Genomic DNA, 23,362 nt, shown 5'->3' on the forward strand with positions numbered 1-23,362 from the left:
AATATAGTTCAGATGCTACCTCTTTGATAAGGGTGCACCCCAGAAGGATAATAAAATCATCCTGGAAGTCCTAAAGAGAAGGAGAGGCTTCAATAAGAAGCAAAAGTCACTCATGAAAATAAACCATATTTTCCCAGTGGTTTATTATGATGGTCATCACTAGCAAGTGTTCTTGTGTTTTTATTTTTAGTGCATTGTGGTGAATGTTCTGTAGTTATTTTATGCAACAGCAATTTAGAGTTGGGGTTGACATACACCAAAATATTGCATTATTGCACCCAGTCCCTCTTTTTTTCTGTAGCTGGAGATCTACAGAAGCCATTAGTGTATTTCCTGACACAGGCCTGCCTGTTACTGCCATTACATTAATGGGAGTTTCATGGGTGCTAGGAAAAGAATTTCAAAGGTCTGCTCCTCTGATTGTTAGCACAAGTGATGCCCCTGTGAAAGACAAGTAGTCTTAGAAAGTGCTGCACTTCTTTGTCATTTTCTGGCTTGGAGTCCTGCTTTTGTTTGCTTGAATTACAAAAGATGTCAGAATGCAGCTGGTTTGTTTTCTATTAAAAGTTACCTGGCTTTAAACAAGATGAAGAAACAGCCAGGCTGTGGTAAATTCTCTTCCACTTTTTTAAATGCAATGTTGATGTGACAATCACTATAATAGCCACACCCCTTTTTAACAAAGCAATTGGAGATGGGCTTAAATCTATCAATAGTCAACAAATCATAGCAGATTATACCTACAAGTGACTCTTGTGGTTATATTTCATTAAATAAACAGGATTTGAGCAAAATGCTTACTGTTGAATGCTTTGCTGAGTGGGGGTGGATTTCATTAAATGTCACCTCTTCGTTATTAGACTGGCATTTTATAAGCTAGCAACAACTTTCTTTTAAAATTCCTTTATAAAATACCAGGTCAGAATGGGAAGTACTACAGTACAGCTGCCATTGAAAATCTCCAAACACACTGATCACATTTACTGTGCTCTCTTTGGAAAATTAATTTTTTTCTTCTGCAGAAGAGAAGATTGAGGTTTTCTAGTGAAAAAAAAAAAAAAGGAAAATAATTTACTTTTAGAGCTTCACTTTATTTTTGACTGAATTTTATGTTATAGGTGACTGTACCCTGGTTTTGCACAGCAAATAATACAAAAATAACTAAAGTAACTTCTTCCTTTTGGGGGACAGGGGGCAGTGCAGATGTAAGCTTCTGTTTTGTTCATGTTTTGTTTTCTTTACTTCTCTTTTCAGTAATGTAGAATGTATAAAACTCTTGCAAAGCAGTGGAGCAGATTTTAATAAGAAGGACAAATGTGGAAGGTAGGTAAATTACAAAGCTCTTCTAAAAAAGAAAGAATCTATCATGCAAGGAAAAAAGGACACCTCAGACTGAAAATCATATGTTCTATGAAAAATAGCAGCAAAATCAGGTAGTTTGGCCTTTCTGCAGAACCCTTGCTGCTGCATTACATGCCAGCTAGACAGGTGCAGGCTTCATTAAATCCATTGAAGCTATCCCACCTTCTTGAGATTTTATTTTTAAAAATATCACAGCTTTTCTTTTTTTCCTCACTGCCTAAATTCTTGTGCTGGTGTGCCTAAGACACCACCTGAGTTATGATGGCAGGATAGCTGCTATTGGATGTGCTTCCCAGAGGATCTTCCCCTCGAGAAAGTGTTGCTATGGGTGTTGCTATGCCAGCTAAACAAGATGCTGTGATGGACACGGTGCTTTGCTCTGCCTCCCAGCTGGGAGAAGTAGCCACAGCAGAGACTCACATAGGCATTAGGTTGTTTGCAAGGCACAGATTGATGCTCTGTATCCTATTAGGCTTCATAGCAGCACCAGAACTTCCTATTAACACAATATTTTGTTAAATTTCCATAAATTGAAGTGCTGATATTGACTGCTGGAAATCCATAGGAGCGCAGCAATTAAGATTTATGTTTATCCTCCTCAGTACATGTTGGAATATGAGGTAACAAATTGCCACTTATGTTCCAGGACACCTTTGCACTATGCAGCTGCAAATTGTCATTTCCACTGCATTGAGACTCTGGTGACAACAGGAGCCAATATTAATGAAACAGATGACTGGGGGCGCACCCCTTTGCACTACGCTGCTGCTTCTGACATGGACCGAAAGTAAGTGAGCTCTGAGGCATTCCTGCTTCCTGAGTGTTTTACTAAATCACTGTCATTTTAGTCTCTTCATGGTGCTGTGCTGTTTGAGCCAAAAAAATGATCCCACTAGCACAGGAATTTCTCTCAGATGTATGCATAGCTCCACAGTGAGTTGCTCTGACTGGAAGCCAAACCCCCAGATGATGTGGCATTTCAGCTCCACGGTTTACCTCTGAAGGAATGCACAGTTCTGCAGCCACCCTGCCCTACAGAATTATTTTCACGGTGTTATGTCCTCTGTTTTCCTCTGTGTGGTTTCCTCACAAGATTAAGCTCAGAGAATTTTCTGCATTTGCTTTGCAAGTCCATCTGAAGTGATAGAGCAAGAGACAGCACTAGGAGAGGTTTTCTGAGGTGGACTGCAGTGACAGACAGACATTTGAGCATTTTGACAGATTTGTGGGAAGGGTGGGATAGATGTAAGCATCAGTCTCATTCCACTGTCAGAGTAGATAAAAATGCCCACTCTGGTCAAATGGGTTGCCTTTCTAAGGCAATGTCTGAGAATAGCCTTTGTCAGAATGCAGTGGTGTTATTGTGAAAAAAGGGGAAAACAGCTGAAAAACTTAGAAATGCTGTGGTTACTGACTGCAATTTTAATTCCAAATAGTTGAACATTCTGCTAATCTCTTCCATATAACACACTGTATAAACCAGACTCAATTATCCCGTTAGTTCTCTCTTAAAACTGTTAGCACTCTGTATTTATTTTAGGTCATCCTGTGATTTTCTGTCTCACAGTGTCTCTAGACACTAAGGATCTAATTTTTGCTTTCCTGTATAGTGAGGTCTGGTAAAAGTATAGCTGCATCTCTCCCAGCAGAACACCACCTCAATGCCTTGGCAGGGGAAGTTTGGTTTACCTTGATGGCAGAGTTCTGAATGCCACATCAGAGCCTTGAGAGCTTCTTCATCATTTGCAGTGATAGTACTGACATAAAAAGTGTCTTCCCCATCACCCTCAAACCCAAACAGTGCTTGGGAGAAGGAGGCAAGGTGCTTGGCATGAAAACCAGCATAAGCTTGTAGGAGGGTTTTCACCACTGCCTGTTTCTAATTCTGTCTTACCAGGGTGAGGTGTTACTTGGGGAGGTTGAGAATGATGATTCAGTGTGTGTTTTTCAGCTTTTGGTTCTTGGTAGGTGAGGTTCCTGCATTTAAACAAGCTCTTGGTTAACTTCAGGATGTTTCTAATTTTATCCTTCATTAAAAAAAAAAAAACAACTACAAAAAAAAACAACTTCCCTGAACTTTGGAAGAAGTATATGGCTTTTATTTGTCCTCACAATCACAATCCAAACCTAAATTGATTCTGATGTGGTGATACTGACTTCTCATTAAATTTTTCAGTTTTTGAGATGTTCTGGAAGAAGCCTTATTACATAGATCAAATGCTATTTGCAGACCATGATTTTATAGGTCAGCAGATCTTTTTTTTTTTCCCTGCTGAATGTCAAAAAACTTGCAAGGTCAGGCAATCTCATTCCAAAGAATATTCATCATTAACTCTGGATATGGATACTTAATGAGCAGGGAGAAGAACTTGACTGAGAGATCACACAGTGTTGCCAAGATATTTGACAGAAAGTGAGGCGAGTCACCTACTGCAGACTCGAGATAGAGTGATTTAGTATCAGTGATTAAAGTTGCTCTAAATCCTAAATGCTAGAGAAGAACTAGGAGCTTACAGAATGCTAGAGAAGAACTTAGCAGCAAGAGGAAGCAAGGTGTAGTAATCCTGAGTTACTCTCTGGAAACAAAAAAAAGTGCACAACATTGCTGTGGTTGAACCAGAAGGATTCTAGAAAGTGTTGGTCTGATAGAAACAAGAATTTAATTTTTTTTTTCTTCTGACATTGACTTGTGGGACAATAAACTACCACAATATAGTTGTCTCCATAGCTTTGAAAACTTACTACCTGCAGACCCATGCAGTGCACTCAGTTTACTTGTATAATCCTCATTGTTGTCTGGAGGAAGTCAGCACCTCAAAGAGGAGACTGGGGGTGGGTAGCAGACTGCATCAAAATTATCAGTGTGGTATTTGAGAATAAGTTGCATTTTTCTGTCCTCTGTGCTAAGAAGAAAGAATATTTTAGGTAACTCCCATGAAAATGCTGAAGAACTTGAAAGAGCCACTGAGATGAAGGAAAAAGAAGCTGCATTGTAAGTTTGGTGTCACAAAAGCAGTTAGACTTCATTCCTGGAGAGTGCCACAGCTTTGGCTTGCAGCCTTACACTCTGCTCTTGCTTGTTCTTTGCTCTGCTAAAAACAATGCTTGGCTTCAATGAGGGCTAACCTAAAGGAAAAAGCTCCACGTTTTTCTCTGTGCACATATTCCCTGATATTTCTGTTTCTGTGCTTGTTGCTGTTTCTTAATGGAAGATGTACAGCTTCAGTAATTTTATAATTCTTTCATATCATGCGCTTTAGTGTCACGCAGTGTCTAGTGTCATGCACAGCATAGTCTGTACCTTGCAGAAAGAAGTAGCCAATGGCTTTCTCAATGCATTCACTTCATTGGCTTTTTTTTTTTAAATCCCCTTTATCATATATGGCCTTACATTCACTCCAGATTACAGGCTAGGCAAGGAAGTACTAGTAACAAAATGATGGTATCTTGATGGTATAAGAGGAATGGCAAGAGCTAGAAAGAGGAAAAGGATATTTTGAAAAAAAAAGCCAATGAAGAGAACATATAACTCAGTTAAATCTTTTTTCTCCAGCCTGCCCTAGTGCATGTTTGGAGGCCGATGGTTTGATATCTGAGTTTTCACGTGAGGAGTAGCAGTTCTAGGCTGTTTATGTCATGTGCACAGAATTTTTCAGATTTTGTAACAGAAAATCAATTTTCTAATCTAGAGTAGCCACAAGAATTAGGTTGAAGATCTTTTTTATGAAGTTGATCTTCAAAGACAAGTGGGGATTTTCTGTTTAAGAACATGGTGAATGTGAGGAGCTATTGGTGAAAAGTGATTTGCAGTGCTGCTCGAAGTACAGGATTCATTCTGGCAGTTTTCAGTGCCACTTCCAGCTGCAGCAAGGGATGAGCCTGTTAAATATTGTGAGCCCACATTTACCCCAGTGAATTGTCCACAGGTGTCTCGAGTTCCTTCTCCAGAACGATGCCAACCCATCCATCCAGGACAAGGAGGGGTACAACACTGTGCATTACGCTGCTGCCTATGGGCACCGGCAGTGCTTGGAACTGGTGAGTGCTTGCTTTTGGACATCTGTCTCCTGATACAGAATGTGCATGTGCCAGAATGATGAACTCCCCTCATGGCAACTATTGGAGCTCTTTGGATAATAAGAAATCTGTGGAAAACTGCAACATGGGGCAGTAAACTCAAATATTTGCACCCAAATTATCTTAAAAATATGTTTATCTTGTTAATCAAGTCCTTATTCAACAATCTGGTGCTTAAGGATTGTCTTCAAGTGGAGTTTATGTATGCACAAATTAATTTTAAGCACGATCAAAATATTCCCAGTTATGCCTCAGTGCCAGGAGTAAGTGACAGTTCCTGGTAAATGGCAGTGAATGTGCCTGATCCACCTGGCACTTAATCTGACCTGCATACTGAGGGAGTAAATAACTTTTGCTTCATACCTGCAGTTTCTTTTTTGTCTCTGGTGAAACAATAGCAACACTGACAAAGTTACCATAATTAAGATCAATCTTATATGCCAAGCAGCTGAGAATTTTGGTGGGTTTTTTTTGGTTATTCCTTTTTTAATATTCTGGGTCTAAGTCATTAGTAATTGCATCTTCTAAGTGCCAAAAATTTTTAGCCCAACATTGGATTTAGGAGATGTATAGGATGGATTTATAGACGTATATGACTTGTTAAAGTATCATAAAGGTGAGAGTTAACTGCTTGATATACAGGGTGATCCAAAATTTTATACATAATATATAATTACTATATACATTATATGTACACTATATAATAGATTGTATACATTACATATAAATTGACTTTAATTGCTTCCAAAAAATAAGCTCCAATTGGAATATTGTATAGATACTCATGCTTTAGTGAGAACATTGTGTACTGTTTAGTGTTACGTGTTGTTTGGTTCTTTCTTTCTGTGTTGAAGAGTCAAGTATTTAGTTATTGAGAAGGAGCTCTGCACAGTACATGCTGCTTTCACACCACATGTGCCACACCAGGAAAGTTGCAGCTGGCCTGCAGCTGGTTTCAGCAGCTTGGAAACCTGGGGCAGTAACTCTGCCAGGGCAGGCCTGGGGCAGAATTACAGGTGGGGTATTAGGCCTTTTTAGCTCCCACCTACAAGCATGAATATTTAGGACACTTAAAATAGCACTGCTCCTTTGTTGCTTGTGGCAGTGAGTTTGGCTTTGCCTTCTCCTAGGGCTGACCTTTGGTGACTCCACCCATGGGGGTTGAGGGGGAGCATCTTCACTGAGGATTCTCTTTCAGCCTCTGTGTTGTAGTCCCTGTGTGCTGTGAGGCACGGATTGGGCACGGAGCAAGGTCCCCTCTCTTCTCTTGTACTTGTGGCTGGGCACATTTTCTGCACGTATCAGTTGCAGGCAATGACTTGCTGTCAAATCCTGGCATTGCTTAGGCTGGGCAGACAAAAGGAGGAGCTGGGAATGCAGCGCATGTCAGAGGTGTTGGATTTTCTTTTAATCTGGAGGGGTGAAATGCCAACTGTGGGCCAGAGACAGCTGTGCAGCAAGTGTTCTATATTCAGGCAGAAAAACTCCATGCTCTTCCCTGTCAGTCTTCCTCTATTTGTGGCTGTAGCTGCAGTATGGAAACCCAAGGTCAAGCATCATTTACAGAGTTAGAGTCACACAGCTGTTCTGTGTACAGTGGTGAAAAACAACTGCCATGAATTTTAGTCCTCTGCATGCACAGGACCACTGCTGTGTGCTGGGGTGCCAGCCTGAAACTTTTTTGGGGACCAGGATTTTTCCATTGGTGTTTGGAGGGTAACAGGCATGTCATTTTCTCTCTGGAATACAAAGGGTACATGTGTCAGAAAGCATTTGTGCTTGTCCAACAGTAGGACCAGGATCTGTCATCTTTGCACCCACTGTCAGAAGTTGTCTCAGTTTTTTTTGTCATGAGTTACCAAGTCCCGAGTTGAACAACTTTACATTTGATAACTCTAACTAGCTGATACAGACACCACCATTACACTGATTTCTTTGCAATGCTGGGATTCAGGATGGTAAAAGGGCTGAAAGCAAAGTCAGGTGGGATTATATAAATAAACCATTATTTTTCAGTGCCATATTAACTGTTATTTTACTATTTTATCCCCTATGTAAATTATTGATAGCTGATAAATGAAAATATCTAGGAATTATCTTGCCCAGAGCAAGACAGTTCTTTCTAAAACTTGTCAGAGGAAAGAGTTCATATGAAACATGGAGCTTTATTCTGGTCAAAACTAAGTCAAGATGGATGCAACAATAATATTGTTTTTCTATGAATAATGCTTACTCGTATTTCTCTAATACACAATACCAAATCTCAGCAAAATGTTAGGGAATTATTTTGGTGTTCCAGAATATGTCAAGTTTATAAAAGTCCTTTTAAGATTATTTTTTATTTGCCTTCTCCCCCAACCCCCCATTTTTTTAGCAGCTATCTAAAAGAGTTTATTTCTAAACAAATGTTCACTTTAAAAAGTCCAAATAAAAAGATGTGGTATCCAGTTGGGTTTCCTTAGCTGGGCAATTTGGTCTTTTCTTTAAGCACCACAGTTTCTCAGCATTTAAAATATTTACACATTTGAATGCAGTTTAGGGAAGGGCTGGTTTATCTATGGAAACATATTTTCATTCTTTGACTTCTGTGTTTACCATGAGTCCAGTACCCTGGCTGGAACTTAGCTACATTTCTTTGTGGGGAGGCATTAGGAGAAATAAGGATTAAGACCGAAAAGGTCGTGTCTTTGACCCAAACCAAATTTATGTTTTGTGTGTTCAACCACAGAGCTCAGCAAGAGAAGCTTTTTCCTGGAGGACCTTTAGGTTGTCTGGAATATTAGCAGGGTAGTTGCTCTGCAATGAATGATATGATGTTGCTAAAAAGAGAAGAGTGGAAGCTGATTCCTCAGCTGTTTCTCCATCTGTAGGGAGCCATTCATAAAGGCTGAATGGTGGGCATGTGTGTTTGCAAGTCACTGAAACTCCCACCTGCCTTCCTGCTTCTAGAAATAACCTCAGGTTTGTTTAGGCTGGGGCTGACTTTGCTGTTGGTAGTCAGTGACACCAGTCACCCCTGCTACCTGGTGTTTTAGAGCTGATCACGTCACCAAACTCCTTTGGAGAAAAGAAAAATGTGGATTTTTTTACATTGAAATGATCTCTTATCACAAGACCTTTACTGGTGTGAAAAGAGTGGAATTTAAATTGTAATTTCACATTACAATTCTACACGGAGAGACAGTCAAGCACTTTGGTGCTGATAAAAACAGGTTTTTGTGCAATGCTTGGCCAAACAGAATTAAATGCCTGTCTCCTCTAGTGAAATCTCTTCTCTAATTGTAAGAAAGGATAGATAAATTTTCTTTTAATCTGCTCTTCTCTTTACTCCATCAGCAAATGTAATTCCCTCTTTGACTAACAGAAATGGAACCATTAGAGGGGCTAAGTCATTTAAGGATGGGAGGAGAGCATGGTTTAACCAAAAGCCGTGCCCAGAAGAAAAGGCAAATCCCTTTGTGTGTGCTGGGGAGCAGGGGCTGAGGGAGGTGTGTGGCCAGCACGAGGCCACACTGGGAAACTGGGAATGGAGAGGCTGGGGAGCACCTTTGATCAGAGCAGCTGTGCACTGCGAGGCAGATAAGCCATGCTTCAAACACTGGGTTCCTCAACCTGTGGAGAAGTTGAAATCACTGACTCCATAAATCTCCAATGTGGCTGCTGCTAATTACCTGTCTCCTATCAACACAAATGTGTTCATTCATCCATCTGAGAGCAGGACACTGGTAATTACTGATGAGTGATTCACAGCAGGGGCTGGGATGGGTGTTAAAAAGCTTTTTTCCATGGGGATCTGGCTCCGATGCTTGTCCAGCGGCAGCCCCTGGGCCTCCTTCTGACCCAGATCTTTTTATTTGGGGGACACAGCCTGCGTTTTCTCCTTCATAATTCCTTGTCTCCACAACTAACACCCCCCTTGTTAAGGGGAGCATGTTGTCTGAAGCCAGGGGCAGCAGTGTTTTGTGTGAGTAATTACTTTGTACCTGTGTCTGTGAGAGCTTTTCCCAAGTGGAGCAGAGAAGCACAGTCATTAACTTAAGTGGTTCTAAAAAGAAGAATTTAGAAACTTAATGCTCAAAAATAACTTTAATACAGCTAATTTGTCTGTCAGTTGTGGAATCCCCCAAATCACGGTAGACTGATTTAATTGGTTGAGTTTTGATTTCAGCATTTGTGCAAAATGTACCCACTCTTTAAATAATCAATAGAAGCCCATATATGCTAGATACAGTGATATAAGTTAGTTTATAGAAGTACAATTTGTCTTAGCTTTTATGTTTTGGAAGCCAGATAATTTGTATTCTAAAAATGTTTTCTAAAAAGTTAATACTGCTTAGGAAATCAACAAGGGCAGGAATTTACTGTTTGCCCTGGCACCCTGCTGGCAGTTTGCCTTGTAGGATAGAGTATTGCTTAGCATCTCTGGGGGTTATTTTCTGTCTCTCTGACACATCTTGTCTTTTTTAGTCTGTATTTTTATTTTTCTGGGGTGGAGCATCAAGACACTTTAATCTGCCTTGTTCTGACAGAGAACAAGGCCACTGCAGAACTTCAGGAGACATTTTTCATTCAGTTAGGGAAGAGATCACAGACTTCTGCTGTTGCCTTAAATACCTTTCTGTGTATCTGTGTGTGTGATGTTGAAATGTTGTGTGTGAAGAATATCTGGCTCATCAAATCTATTGATTCCAAAGAAAAGGACATTTGATCATGGCATATTGCATTGCATTAAAGTATTAGGCTCTCAGGAAGAGCTGTGGTCACTGGAATTCTAGGGGTGCAGTCAGGTTTATTTATCCAAGACAACATGCTGGCCTGCATGAGCAAGCTTTCAGACAGAAACTGCCACTGGTTTATTGGTATTTGTAGGTTTACAAAGCAATCTCACTTCATTAAGCAGACTCCCACAGAGTGTGTGTGTGTGTGTGTATTATGTATCTGTTGATCTGTGTTTTGTCAATTGAGGAGATTGATCTTAAACATTGTTATTATTCTCCTCTCTTCCTTCCTCCTTTATGAAGGAATGCAACCAATATCTATCCACAGTGGCTGTGGTGTAGGAGTATTTCTGCTGGGTGTGGTCAGTGTAGGCATGGGGCACACAGGGTCAGGTCCATGGTTCTGTTCATGCACTGCTTGCAATGCAGTTATTGTACAGGAAAAATAAACCAAGAAATATTTTCAGATTACTATTACACTTGAGTGTTGCTGTCTTTAATTATTCTAATTCTAACTGACATTTTTAATTAGATTGGAAGCAAAACCCCATTGGATATAGTGAGTAAATGAAAAGTGATTGCATGTTGTGTATTTTTATTTAAACGTAGTATTTTGCAAATCCTTGTATTCACTCTGGTGAAGCCTGAGGAAGAATCACAACTCTTAACCAGCATGCCATGTACTTGAAGCAATTGCATGTGTGCTGCTTCTGCTTACATTGGAATTCCTTCTTCCTGCTGCTTGCAGGCTCCAGCTTTGCTCAAGGCTGTTGCTTCTCCTCAGTCAGTCTTAGGAGCTGTGAGTCCAGTGCACGTACCTGGCTGGCATGACACTTCCCTGGATGTTAAAGTAACTTTGCATTTGGTAATGTGAAATGGAACCACACTTGGCTGTTTTCTGGAAGTTTGTGGCCAATTTTAAAGTGTTTCAGAGAAGAAATGTAAATTACGTGGCTTCAAGTGAGCTTGAATTTTAAAAGTACTTGTATGTGTTTCAGAGTAGAGGCTCAAATGAGAGGAGAGTAGCAAAAATAACACTAAAATGCACATTTTAAAAATTGACTGCCACTGTATTTCACCAGTCCTCAAGTTTTCTATCTAAAAAGGAAACTTCCAATAATTTCTCTAAATGTAAGCCTTCCTATACCTTTTGCACACCTGTATGATTTACAAAAGTTTCTTTGGCTAAGAGAGTCTTTAAAGCAAAGCATGAGGTTTTACAGAACCTCTGAGGTAGAATTTCTGGCCAGAAAGAAGTATGTTAAATGTAATTTAAGTGTGAAAGTCCCAGGTTCAAATCTCTGCTCTGACAAAGGAACTGGACTTCTACATCCCAAGGAGTAACCAACATATTATGCAGGCTGGTACTGGGGGTGATCTCTCACTCTCATTTGGAGCTGTTCTGCATTATTTAAATACTTACTGGGTGACAAACACCTGACCCTATGACCCACTGAGTATGGCACTCCTATGGCTTAACGTGAAATGATTTTGTATGGAGTGGAAGAGCTCCAAGAGAAGATCAGTGCCCCAGCTGAGAACAGCCCAGGGCCTGGAGCCTGCTCGAGTTTCAGATTTAGATATGTTTAAAGACCTGAACATTGTTCTCTTACATGCCAGGTAAGTGTCCTGTTTGCGTTCTGGTGGGTATTGGATACTTAAATTTTGTACCAGAGGAGTTGCATGGAGCTACTAACACATCTCTTCAGGCTCAGTCAGCCTAAGGTCTTGTGAAAATACTTCTTGCTTAAGTTAATTTAACTTCACCCATATCTGTGCATGTGAATGAAATTGATGTCAGTACTGATGAATTGGATTTTTAAAGCCTGATCTTAGGAAAACATTAGCATTAGGTTAAGAGGAGTATTGGTTTTAACCTGATCAAATTAAAGTAATTTGTTCATGTGTATTTACAAATATGGAGAGAGCTTACAGGATTGCTTGTTCCCCTGAGGATATATTTGTGCCACTTCACCTTTGAATTTTTCATCAATTAGGAATAATTCCGAGATTTTAAATGTACTGAGATAAAGTAGTACAGAGGTTCATTTTACTGCTCTTTTCTGTATCATCAGAAACAACTGATGAGGGTTTTCAGTCTTGTCCTGGCTACATGCTGAAAAGCCTTCATTTAAAAGAAGCTGCTGGTAGCATGTTTTCCCACAGCAGAGTCAATTATCTGTTGCAATTTATCAGGAAATATGAGATGCAAAGTGACACCTAGCTCATATATTTGTATTCAGTTCTGAAAGTGACATTAAAAATCATGACTAATTGCCAGCTCTGAATGACCTTGTAAATGATCAGCAGCATCGTTGCAGAATTGTTGCAGAAGAGCAGTGTCCAACTATTCCTTCTGTCTTTATTGCCTTTTGATCAGCTTTTCACATGTGTGGATATTTCTGAACACTGTTAGATTAATAACTTTTCAGAGTAAAGGCTATTTTTAGAATATACACAGCCAATCTAATGCTTTGCCATTTTACAATTCACATGAAGGGCACCAAACTGCAGGGGTTCAGCAGCAGTACTGCCAGTGTGTGTGCTGGAATGTCAGAGCTGCCTTAATAAAACAGTAACACTCCCAAAGAAAATTCTCTTTACCTTCAGTGCCAGTGAGCACCAGCCTGGGCCATAACTATTGGGAGTGCACGGAAGTGGCTGTGCCTGGAGGTGCCTGTGCATGATGGCTTGGACAGGATCACACGTTCTGTGCTCTTTGAGGGTTTGAGAGAGTGCCCATCGTTTCATTGTCTATGGCTTGGAGTTTCTTTTGACTCCTGCTTCAAAAAGTGTAGCTTAAACCTTTTATGCATGATGAAAGTATTATCTCTTTTTCTGCTTAATGGTAATTTTGAATTACTGACATGCTCCATGAAGCTGCTATTTTTTGATTTTTTTCTTTTATTTTTTTATTTTAATACCAGAGCTGAATTTTAGCATATATTATGAGGACAATCACAGGAAGTATCCTGACTCATTAACTAGCATATCTGAATGCTCCAAAAATGAAGGGGGGAACCCACACTGTATCCTGCAATAGAGTCATTTATTATAACCACAAAATAAAATCAAGCAGCAAATCCTCTTGTGCCTGTAAATACCCTTACTGCACAAATGAAATGGTGCAAACTGTAAAAGTTATTAATCTTCATGCTGAGCTAGGGAAGAGAAGAGAGTTTGTGACAGCAACCTTTTAGTGCTGTTAGTTTGTAAGACTAGAACTGAATAATTGCTATTTAGTCTTAGTCTGCATCTCACAAAGCATTTATGTTCCTGAGTCTGAAGACTTCACAAAATTACTTACAGAATTAAATGGTGCTGTCACAGGAAGTGAAAGGGTCATGGTGGGAATTCCCAAGAGGCAGAAAGAGAAGAAGGGTACCCTTGCCTTTAGAAAGGTTCTGATCTGCCCACAGGGAATGGTGCCCCTCTCCTGCAGAGTCTTTGCACAATTCTGACATCCACCTAAAATCTGTGGCAGTCGATACAGAGAAATGCAATCTCCTACAAGGCAGACTTTTAAAGTCCCAAAAAATAAGAAATGCAGTATGCTGAGACATTGTCCAGTCAGCCACCAGTAACAATGGTAATTGATAAACTGTTGGTAATTCATGCTTATTTGTCTGTCTTTGGTGAAATGCATCTCCACAGGCAGGGATGGATTGCAGCACAGCAGACATGCTGGGATTGCTCTGTGAGCTGTGTGGGATTTAAGCTTCCATGGCTGCCAGGACAAATGATTCTGAATGATAAATTTACCCTTTTAAAAACAGATGCAACTATGGATAGCTTCTTCAAGTATAATGGAACTAGAGTCCCCCAAGGACACACTATTCTATGTGTTATTATAGAAAATATATGTAATTTAGTACAAAAAGAACCATAGAAACACTGGTAAAATGGGAGAATTTCTTGGTGACTTGGACTTGGTATTTTTTATCTCTTTGTACATTATGTTTGCCATTCAAGTGACTTAATTGTTACAAAACAATGCTTGACAAGGAATGCCAAAAAAGAAAAAATATTAGTGATGTGTCTTTTATCTTCCTCTTCTTGTTCTCCTTTCTAATTGCTCCTCTTGCAGTGTATGGCTCTGTTTCTGAGAGCTTCCAGGTTTGCCATCAAATTCGTGTTTGCACTTGACTTTATGATGGAGATATTCAGCCTTATGACTAATAAGCTCATTAAGCCTGGTCTGCACCAGCCTAAGCTGCTTTGACTAAGCCATGGAGATGCCTTTTGTGAGGGGCTTTCCAATCCCACTGTTTGTGCCTTTAGAGCCTTAATTTTGTCAATTTTCTGTGCGGTTTTCTTCATCTATTCGTAAAGCAATTATCTGCCTTGTTCCTGGAGACTTTTGGAACCTTCTGACAGGTGAAGGGAAGTATTTACTTGCTATGATTTTGATCCTGGAATTTCAACATGGTGATGAGAAATGTAATTAAAGATTAGTAAATTAGTCTGCTGTGCTGGCCTCATGGACACAGACTAAAGGCCAGTATCAGGTAGGCAGGGGAACAGGCTTAGTGCCTGGGTTTGTTTGGTGGGATTTTTTAGCTTGTTTACTCACTAGAGAATATCAGATGCATTTGTGTATTCATAGCTGGTTACAGCTTCATCCTGTTCACAGCTCTCTTATATAAGAGAAGAACAGTATTTTAACTGGAGGTGGTTCTACATGGCAGCACCAAATGCATTTCTTAACTCTGCCCCAAACCTACCAAGAAACTGGTGGGAGGCTTGATTTTTTTTTTCCCCTGGTAGCTGCAGGGAAGTGTTAAAATTTGCATTACCTGTTAATACGCACACCTACTTGCTTATGATTTTTATGAACACATAGTCTTGACATATTGCTAGGCACAAAATATACAAGTAAACTAGATTACTGCCTCATTTTCTAGCTTTTCCATAGGATTCAGGTTATTTGCCTTGCTGAATAAGAGATTTGTAACACCTTATGCATTATTAAGGCTAATTTATATTGCAGATTTAGTTGTTACACCAATAGTTCAGGTCTACATCAGTGTTTAGGAATATGCCATCACCTTGCAGCACAGACAAGCCCTTTGTAGCCTTTCATGGTCTCTTTTGAGAACTTTCCATGTTGTTATAGCCTAAAATTGTCCAGACTGTCACAAAAACTTACATTCTTATTTTTCTGTCTTTTGATTAATTCCTTAGTCTCTTAAAAAAAACCCAGAAACCAAACCAGCCAACCAACCAAATGAAAAACCTTGAAAAAGACTGAAAAATGTACTCGTAGCCTTAGAAACATTGCAAGTCAGTTTTAGCTGACTGTCATGCTTTTCTTCTTTTTATGCAGTCTCCCATTGGTGATTTTCTGTCATATGCTAATTTCTAGTCCCAAAGGCTTGTGGAGACCAACTCTGAGTAATTATTAAGCAAAAGGCCATGCACATGAGCAGTGCCACTCAACAAATCTTGAATTTTCAATTGCATTCTCGACACTGTGTGATTTTCCTTGCAGCCTCAGCTGGATAAGTTGTCAGGGTTCATGTCCTGTTGTGGAGTGGTGCTTTTCCATAGCTCTTCCTTCTAGATGGATGGAAATGTCCTTGGTTTTAAGCTGTAAAATGAAGAGGATTATACAAATTTGTTACTAGATATTACTGGATGCTTGTAAGAGTTCTGGGATGTGTTGCATTTTGGAAGACTGTCTTTGCAGGAGCAGATTGTTCTTTCAGTCAATTTTATAATTTATCAGTGATTCACAGCTCAGTTATAATTATTCCCAGTGCTAATTATGTGTCAGAATTAACCAAAACACTGTATCAGACATGGCTTGCACATGCTGTATAATCATGAAACTGAGCTTTCTCCAGTGTAAATTTACTGAGGGCTCTATCCTACAAAGCCTGCTCCTTTCTCACCCAAGCAGGCCCCAGCATTTCATGAAAACTAATTAATCAGGTTAAGGATGTTCATGACAAGCTTTTAAACTGGTTTTATAGCTTTATCCTGTGCAGAAAAGCTTGAAAATACTTTGCAATCCTTCAGTAATTACTGTGGCCAAAATACATCTTTGTTGATTTATAGATTTATAGTCCATGAAAATTTATCCTGTCTCATGTAAAAATTTTTTAAGACTTTATTTTTTTCTTCCCAGCTTCTGGAAAAAACAAACAATATGTTTGAGGAATCTGATTCTGCATCTACAAAAAGTCCTTTGCATTTAGCTGTGAGTATGAGATGTGTAAAGCATTTGATCAATGTCTCCTAGAATAGTTCTTTAATCTCTGTCTTTGAAGCAAGTTTAATGTGGGCTTGTTTTGAAAAGGGTAGGAAGAGATGTAACAAAGCCAGGTTCTGGGCTGGACTCATTAATTAAGTTTTAGGCAGTTGAAGCTCTTGGCTCTTCCTGACTCTAACACTTGGGCAAGAAGATGACACAGACACTGAAGTGAAGTTAAATGGAAATTCACACTTGTATTTAGAACTACTTTAAAAATATGTGGCCAAAGCTTGACTGTAGACTTTGTTCATGGAATGAGATTCTCTGATGTTCTGGAGGAGAGGTGCAGTGCAAAAACCCTTTGGTATGCAGCAGGGTGTGGGACAGTGTTCAAAGCCCAGCAGTGCCCTGAGAATGCCATGGAGACTGGCATATCACAACAGGATCCAGCAGAGATGGCCTCAGAGATAACAACTGCTCCCCTGTCCCAAGAGCTCAAGATTCATAATTCCTCTTCCCAGTTTTCTTGTGCAGAACCACGGAATAGCTGGGGTTGACATGGACCTCTGGAGATCGAGTCCCAGGTCTATGGTAAAAGTAGAATCAGCTAGAGAAGATTTTTTCAGGGCTGTGCCCCATCACATTTTGAATGTCTTTAGGCATGGAGAGAGAATTCACAACTTCAACTCTGAAAATACTAACTATACAACTGTATGTAAATAAAAAGGATGCTCTGACAGTGAAAAGAGGAGGGCAGGCCCTACAAAGCTGAACAAAACATTTCCAATTTCTGGCACTGTCCACTGGGTTTTTGCAATGCCACCTGTGTTTGTGCTGTTGGCCCCAGTGTGGCTGTAGGTCTGGAAGTGCATCTGCTTGTCCACTGTAGTTGTTCTACCAAATGGTCCAGCTGGCAGGAATTCTCCATGAAGCATCAGCTGTAAACAGCTGGTCAAGTTTGTGTTTTTATTTGTACAAAAATCAGGTTTGAGAGTCACTTGTTTAGTTGGAGACCAGCACATGTATTAAATTCAGCACCAGTCAGGTGATAATCTATGGATCTCTCTAGTGAACCTAGTTTTTGAAGCTAACGTTTCCCTGTCAGATACTGTAGCATGTGGAAAATGAATTGCTGATTGACCTGTGCTGGCTTGGCAAAGTATTGCCTGAAATTTCCTCACTTTGGGTTGTACTAGAAGGTTAGAGCAAATCAAGATTTGTAAATTCTTTTCCTAAACTCTAGGAATATTTTAATTAAATAATTTAAATAAAGTAATTTGGAAAAATCCTTTCTGGTAATAGAGAGTCATAAGGAATCAATAAACTGATTTCTATTGTGTTTAGGAGACATTGAAAGGGATGGATTTTATTCACAATTTATAGGAAAGGTCTTTAAAAGACAGGAGTTGTGTTCTTTACGTGACCCATTTCACAATTCTAGGCCTATAATGGTCATCATCAAGCTCTGGAGGTACTTCTCCAGTCTCTGGTAGATCTGGATATCAAGGATGACAAGGGACGCACTGCTCTGGACTTGGCTGCGTTTAGAGGACATGCAGAGTGTGTGGAAGCTCTCATCAGCCAGGGTGCTTCTGTCACCGTCAAGGACAATGTCACCAAAAGGACCCCCCTCCATGCCTCAGGTGAGTGTGATCTTATGCTACCCTTGTGGTGTGAACCCTCCCACACCACAGCAGGTACATTTACTTACCTGCAGTTGCTATGCTCATTTCTTCTAAAGGGAGGAACATTCTCACAGGTCCTGAGGAGCGATACTTGTTTGCTGATATTGTATATTTAAACCCTTTTTCTTCTGTTTCATTCCTCTTTTTTCCTCTATCCTTGTGTTTCAGTGCTCCCTCATAGAGAATCCTTTATTTTTGCATACCACTACTGCCCTTACCTGCTTGCTTCTCTCTGTTACCACCTGCTCTTTGGGAGGTGTGATGTTTCCCTCATGACACCTTCTCTTGCTGCTTCTTCAGCCAAATAATCAGGGGAGGAGGGAGCACTTGCCTCGCTGCTTCTCTTTCAGAAGAAAGGTAGAAAAATAGATATGGGCTCTGATTGGCAATGAAATTATTCTGGTGTTCAAAACTGTGGCAGCACTACAGAAATTCACCCCCCTCTTTCAGGCTCCTCCTCCTGCTGAGCCAGCCTGTGAGCTTGCACTTGCTGGCAGCCTGCTCCTTTCCTCATGCGTGGGGTGTTAATTATTGGAACATGCAAAATCAGCTGGGAAATGTAGACTTTGTCATTTATTTGAAGGTTATTATTTGACAGGTACCTGTCAGGTAAATATGCAGAGATGCCAAAGGGAATGTGTCTCCTCTGCTGTTCCAGGACGGGCTCCGTACAGGGTAGCAGTGGCCTCTAGTGGGAAGGAAAATTAATACCACGTGGATAATTAATTCAGGACCAGACTTAATTGTCTTCCTGCTTATCTTTTAATCTTACTGAAATGCATATATATTCTGTAGTATCAGTTTATTTTCTGTGTGCTATCATGTAAGTGCAACCTAGAAACCTGAGGTTAAATAGACTTACCAATTTTGTCTGCAGTGCTAAAGGAAATGCTCATAACAAACCACACTGCATACTAAAAATGCTTCCTGTCTGCTTAAACTTTGCATCAGAACTCAGGACATTTCTCCCCATGATAAATACTGATGGTTTAATTAATTTAAATCAATATTAATGCTATCACAAAAATAAGCTATGGTGGTGAAGAGCTTTCCCTGTAGTTACTTCAAATATATCTTGGGATCTGATGTGAACAACACATGACTGTGTCTGATACATCATTACCATAGCAAAAATTTGCATTTATTTAAAAAAGTGGCTATAGTGACATGAGTTTTCAGTTGTCACAACTGAACTGTAAAGGTTCTTCAGTACTGAGAAAAGTCAATGGTAACACAGCCATATTTTTCTTAACAGCTCTGACTTAAAATACTAATCTGTTGAATAAATCTGTTGAGTAAATTGAGTAAATTTGTTCAATAGAAGATGTTATTTTAATACACACCTTTCTTACCTTCACATAAATTCACATTGTGTTCCCCCCACCCCTTTTAATTTTTTTTTTTTATCACCTCCCTCACTTTAGTATTGAGTGCCTTCTATGTGAAACCAGTAGGAAGATTCATTGCAAACTTTTCTGGTTCATTATGCTTTTTGTTTCTCAGACTAAAAAGCATTCCCAGGAGTGCAACTAAATTGTTCTTTAAATTTACAGTGAAGCAAATATGTCTTAAAAACAATCAAGCAAACACATATACAAAAAACCCAATCAAGAAAAAAGGCAAAAAAATCTTACCCAGGCATGAGACACAAAAGGGAACATGCACCTTGAGCAGAATGGAAAGTAATGCACAGATGGGTTGAGTATTTGAACTCCTTAGTAAAGGAAATTCACCACTGTCATAGATTTGAAAGCTTTCAATGTGAGTTAAGTGCACTTTGGGTAAATATTCTTTAAGACAACGTTTAAAACCTTCCATTTAGAAGCTCTGTAGTGTTCTGTGGAAATGATCTCTGGAGCAAAGCTCCTTCCAGCACCTGCTCTAGACGTGCCCGTGCCCATTTCCACGCGGCCGTTCCTAAGGAAGCGCCTTGGTCAGGAGTGTCTGAGTGGGGCCGGTGCCGCGGGCTGGGAGCTCGGCTGCGGCTGCTGCTGTTCAGCCTCTCTGTGCTGCCAGTGTGGTGCCTGCTGAGAAAGCAAACAGAATTCTTGCTGAATTATTCCCTTGAGTGCCAGTGTGCATTTGCACGCACCAAAGTGAGCACTTGCACGTGCAGCACTGTGCATGGGGAAAAACAAGAAGGCAAGATGTCCCCATCCCCTTAAGCTTGTGTGCCCTCATTCCTTCTGGTGACACCGGCACAGCTGCTGAACACTGAGCTCAGGAGGCCTCAAGTGGTGGATTGGATGACAGAATTCTTCACGTTTGTGTCAGTAAGGGGATTTGTGACTTGAGAACTCACCTAATGAAGTGTTCCTTTTTCTGTCTCTCCCCATGAAGTAATAGACTTCCTCTGGCCTCATAACATGGTGAATTTCCTTCACCTAAATGATATGTTCCCTGGGTAATTTTATTACTGGCAGCCTCTCCTCTGGCTAGCCTGGAGAATCCATTGCAAATGTTGTCCTAGTGTTGTTGTGGGTCTGTTGGCAAAACTAACGTTCCCTGCAGGGTCCGTAATGCTTAACAATCACTGGGTCAGCTCCTGGGAGTATCTGTTCTAAAACTCATTTACCAAAATCATTTTCACACATCTTTGTAAATAAGTAATGATTTATCTTCCTCCTGCTGGGAGAAAGAACAGACCTTTATTCCCCATCCCCCCCACAAGCTAGTGAATCACTATCCCTGCAGAACTGTTTACATGTTATGTATATGTCATTACTTAGTGGTAAATAACTAAAAATGCCTTTTATTTTTCTGGGTAAATCAACTAAGATTATTTTTGGATGAGTAACTTATATGTGATGATGTGCACCGGTTTCTCTGCCAGCATGATGTGACATAGGTGGTGTCCAAGGGTTTTGCCTCAGCCCACAGGGTGTAGGCAGTGTGAATGCATGACTTGCTGTAATAAGAACACAACATATATCTACTGAGCACAGGAATTGTTTTTCAAAGAAGAAAATATCTGTCTCTTCATCCCATGAAAGTCTGAAGTCTTAAAGCCAGCTAACACACAGATGGGGTTCAGTGTCAGGCCCTACAGAATGTAGTGACTCCAAGCTGTTTCCTAGCAGAATGGGTTACATAAAAAAAAAACAAAACAAGAAAACCCAAACCACCCCCCCCCAATATCCCCCCTAGCAAAAACCCCAAAACCCCAAACACTACTAAACCCAAATGTTTTTGGTAAGTCTTATTTTTGATAAAATTGATAAACTCAGAAGGAATTTTAGTCTCTGGTGTTATGTACGTTTATGAATATGACATTTGTATCATTGGTCATTCTTTGCAGATTTTTTTTTTTTCATAGCAGCACTGAAGTACTCACTCGTACAGTGCAGATAAAATTAAGGAGCCCTGACAATGTATTTCCTACTGTGTTCCAACCCTGAGCGCAGAAAGCCTTGCCTGCCTGCTCAGTCTGGAGGATTTTGAAATGCTGTCTGCTTTAGAAAGATTTAGTAGAAGTCTTCTCAGTAGTGAATATCACAATTTCTGTTTTACTCATTTGGGATTTTTGTATCTAAGAGAACTAATCTTCATCTTCATGAAGTCAAGGGAAAAACAGCTCACCATTTCACTGGCAAGTTAAATGAAAATTGGGGAAATGTTGATCTTTTATATGGTGGAGTGTTTTCCTTGTTTATAAGGACATTTCTTATCCCTAAGCATTCCGATGGAAAAGTATCTGAAATTAAACATAGGGTTTTTTTCCTTTATAGTCATTAATGGCCATACACCTTGTTTACGGTTGTTGCTGGAAGTCACAGACAACCCTGATGTGACAGACGCCAAAGGACAGTAAGTTTTCTTTGTGAGCTTTTTTTTTCCAGCTCTGTAATTCAAATAGCATCTCATATTTCTCACAAAAAAGTACTTATTTGAAATACTGTATTTCCAGCACTTCTCCTCGTAGAATTTGGCAGAGATTACAAAGTACACATTCAGTTAATGTAAGCCATGTGGAAAGGACTAATCATTAATCTTAGCCTCTGCTTCATGCTTTAAACAGTCTTTTATAGATGTTGAGGGCCAGATTCAATAAAAAATGAACAGGCTTCTGAGCTGTTTCTATAAAGTCTTCTTCTTTCTAAAACGTTGCTCTTCTAGGTTTTATTTGGTACATTACACTGGTGCAATAGGACACAGTGTTTATTTGAGGTGACACATGCATCTGAGATGTTCCTACAAAAACCTTACTTCTTAAATGGCAGTTATAGAGGAAGGATAAGATAAATTTTTAAAGTGAAAATGTAAATGGTTTAAGAAACTCATTTGGGGTATCTGGAACCGATAATGTTGTACATATAATGTCTGCACATTTAATTTCAAATGGTATTAGTCTGCCTAAAAACAGATGGAGAATAGATCTCTTTCAGAAGCAAATGAAAGATATGTTAGTCTAAATTTTAGGTTGAATATTTTCCTCATGTCGCTTCATGCCCCTTAAGCAAATGTACAGCATTTGCAAAAGAAATACTTTGGGCCATTGTCATCTTGGTAACATGCATTCAAAAGACTGTGAATGCATGTAAAATTTATAAAACTTGTGTGTACTGTAAAACTCATGTGTCACTGGAGGTAACAGTAATTGTAGGATATTGAGAGAACAGATTGTCTTGAATGGTGTTGCTCTGTAAACTGTTTACAAGTGGGTTTGTTACTATTTCAGTCGTGGCAGTCAGTTGTTAAACATCTTAATATTTTTATACAAAAGGTCTTCACTCAGGTGTCATATGCGACTATGGGGAAAGAACCGGGTTTGTGGGTAGGAATGGCAAGAAATGCAGAGCTTCCTGATTTCTCTGTGTAAGTTAGCAGTATTAGTATGCCATTTTATAGCTATGACTGCTCTGGTTTTCTTTTTATTCCCTAGAACTCCACTAATGCTTGCAGTGGCATATGGGCACGTTGATGCTGTTTCTTTATTACTTGAAAAAGAAGCATCTGTAGATGCAGCTGATCTCCTGGGATGCACAGCTCTACATCGAGGGGTGACTTAAGTTTTATAATCCTTTATTATTTGTTTTGCTGTGGCTCCAACTCACTTATAAGTACAGGGATATTTAAATCTAGAGAACACTGTAAATGTCTGGAAACATGACCAAGCATAAACAATGAGATACAAAGCGAGTCACATCTGCTCTTAGTAACGTCTTGCTTTTATTTCATATTTGCATTAATTAACTAGGCAAAATAATGATTAGACCACTTTTTTTTTCTCTAGACACTTTTTAACAGCAGTCATTATTCTTGTAACTGACCAGCTTAAGAATAATGAAAATAATTTCTTTGAAAGATCTGGCCAGTAGTTACTT

The 23,362-nt window shown here is 39.7% G+C and overlaps 1 protein-coding gene and 1 long non-coding RNA gene across 18 annotated transcripts in view; one reads left to right on the top strand and one right to left on the bottom strand.

The window, feature by feature from the left end:
* The window catches only part of ANKRD44 (ankyrin repeat domain 44), a 150,183-nt gene that overhangs the window by 113,086 nt on the left and 13,735 nt on the right, over positions 1 to 23,362 (top strand). For 10 of the 17 annotated variants that reach the window (XM_085584607.1, XM_085584616.1, XM_085584611.1 and 7 more), the window contains 9 exons: positions 1,255 to 1,323; positions 2,009 to 2,149; positions 4,271 to 4,354; positions 5,289 to 5,400; positions 10,690 to 10,716; positions 16,288 to 16,359; positions 17,795 to 17,996; positions 21,767 to 21,845; positions 22,921 to 23,038. In XM_085584607.1, coding sequence (XP_085440733.1) covers positions 1,255 to 1,323; positions 2,009 to 2,149; positions 4,271 to 4,354; positions 5,289 to 5,400; positions 10,690 to 10,716; positions 16,288 to 16,359; positions 17,795 to 17,996; positions 21,767 to 21,845; positions 22,921 to 23,038 — 904 coding nt within the window. The remainder of the gene's footprint in view (positions 1 to 1,254; positions 1,324 to 2,008; positions 2,150 to 4,270; positions 4,355 to 5,288; positions 5,401 to 10,689; positions 10,717 to 16,287; positions 16,360 to 17,794; positions 17,997 to 21,766; positions 21,846 to 22,920; positions 23,039 to 23,362) is intronic. The other 7 variants (XM_085584610.1, XM_085584619.1, XM_085584614.1 and 4 more) reach the window with 3 other exon arrangements.
* On the bottom strand, positions 13,044 to 22,941 carry LOC146766923 (uncharacterized). The gene is made up of 2 exons (XR_014956604.1): positions 19,915 to 22,941; positions 13,044 to 18,726 (listed from the first exon to the last, which is right to left on the bottom strand). It is a non-coding gene; the product is annotated as an uncharacterized LOC146766923 (long non-coding RNA).

This window comes from Lonchura striata, chromosome 7 (assembly GCF_050655825.1).
Source record: "Lonchura striata isolate lonStrDom1 chromosome 7, ASM5065582v1, whole genome shotgun sequence".
NCBI lineage: Eukaryota > Metazoa > Chordata > Aves > Passeriformes > Estrildidae > Lonchura > Lonchura striata.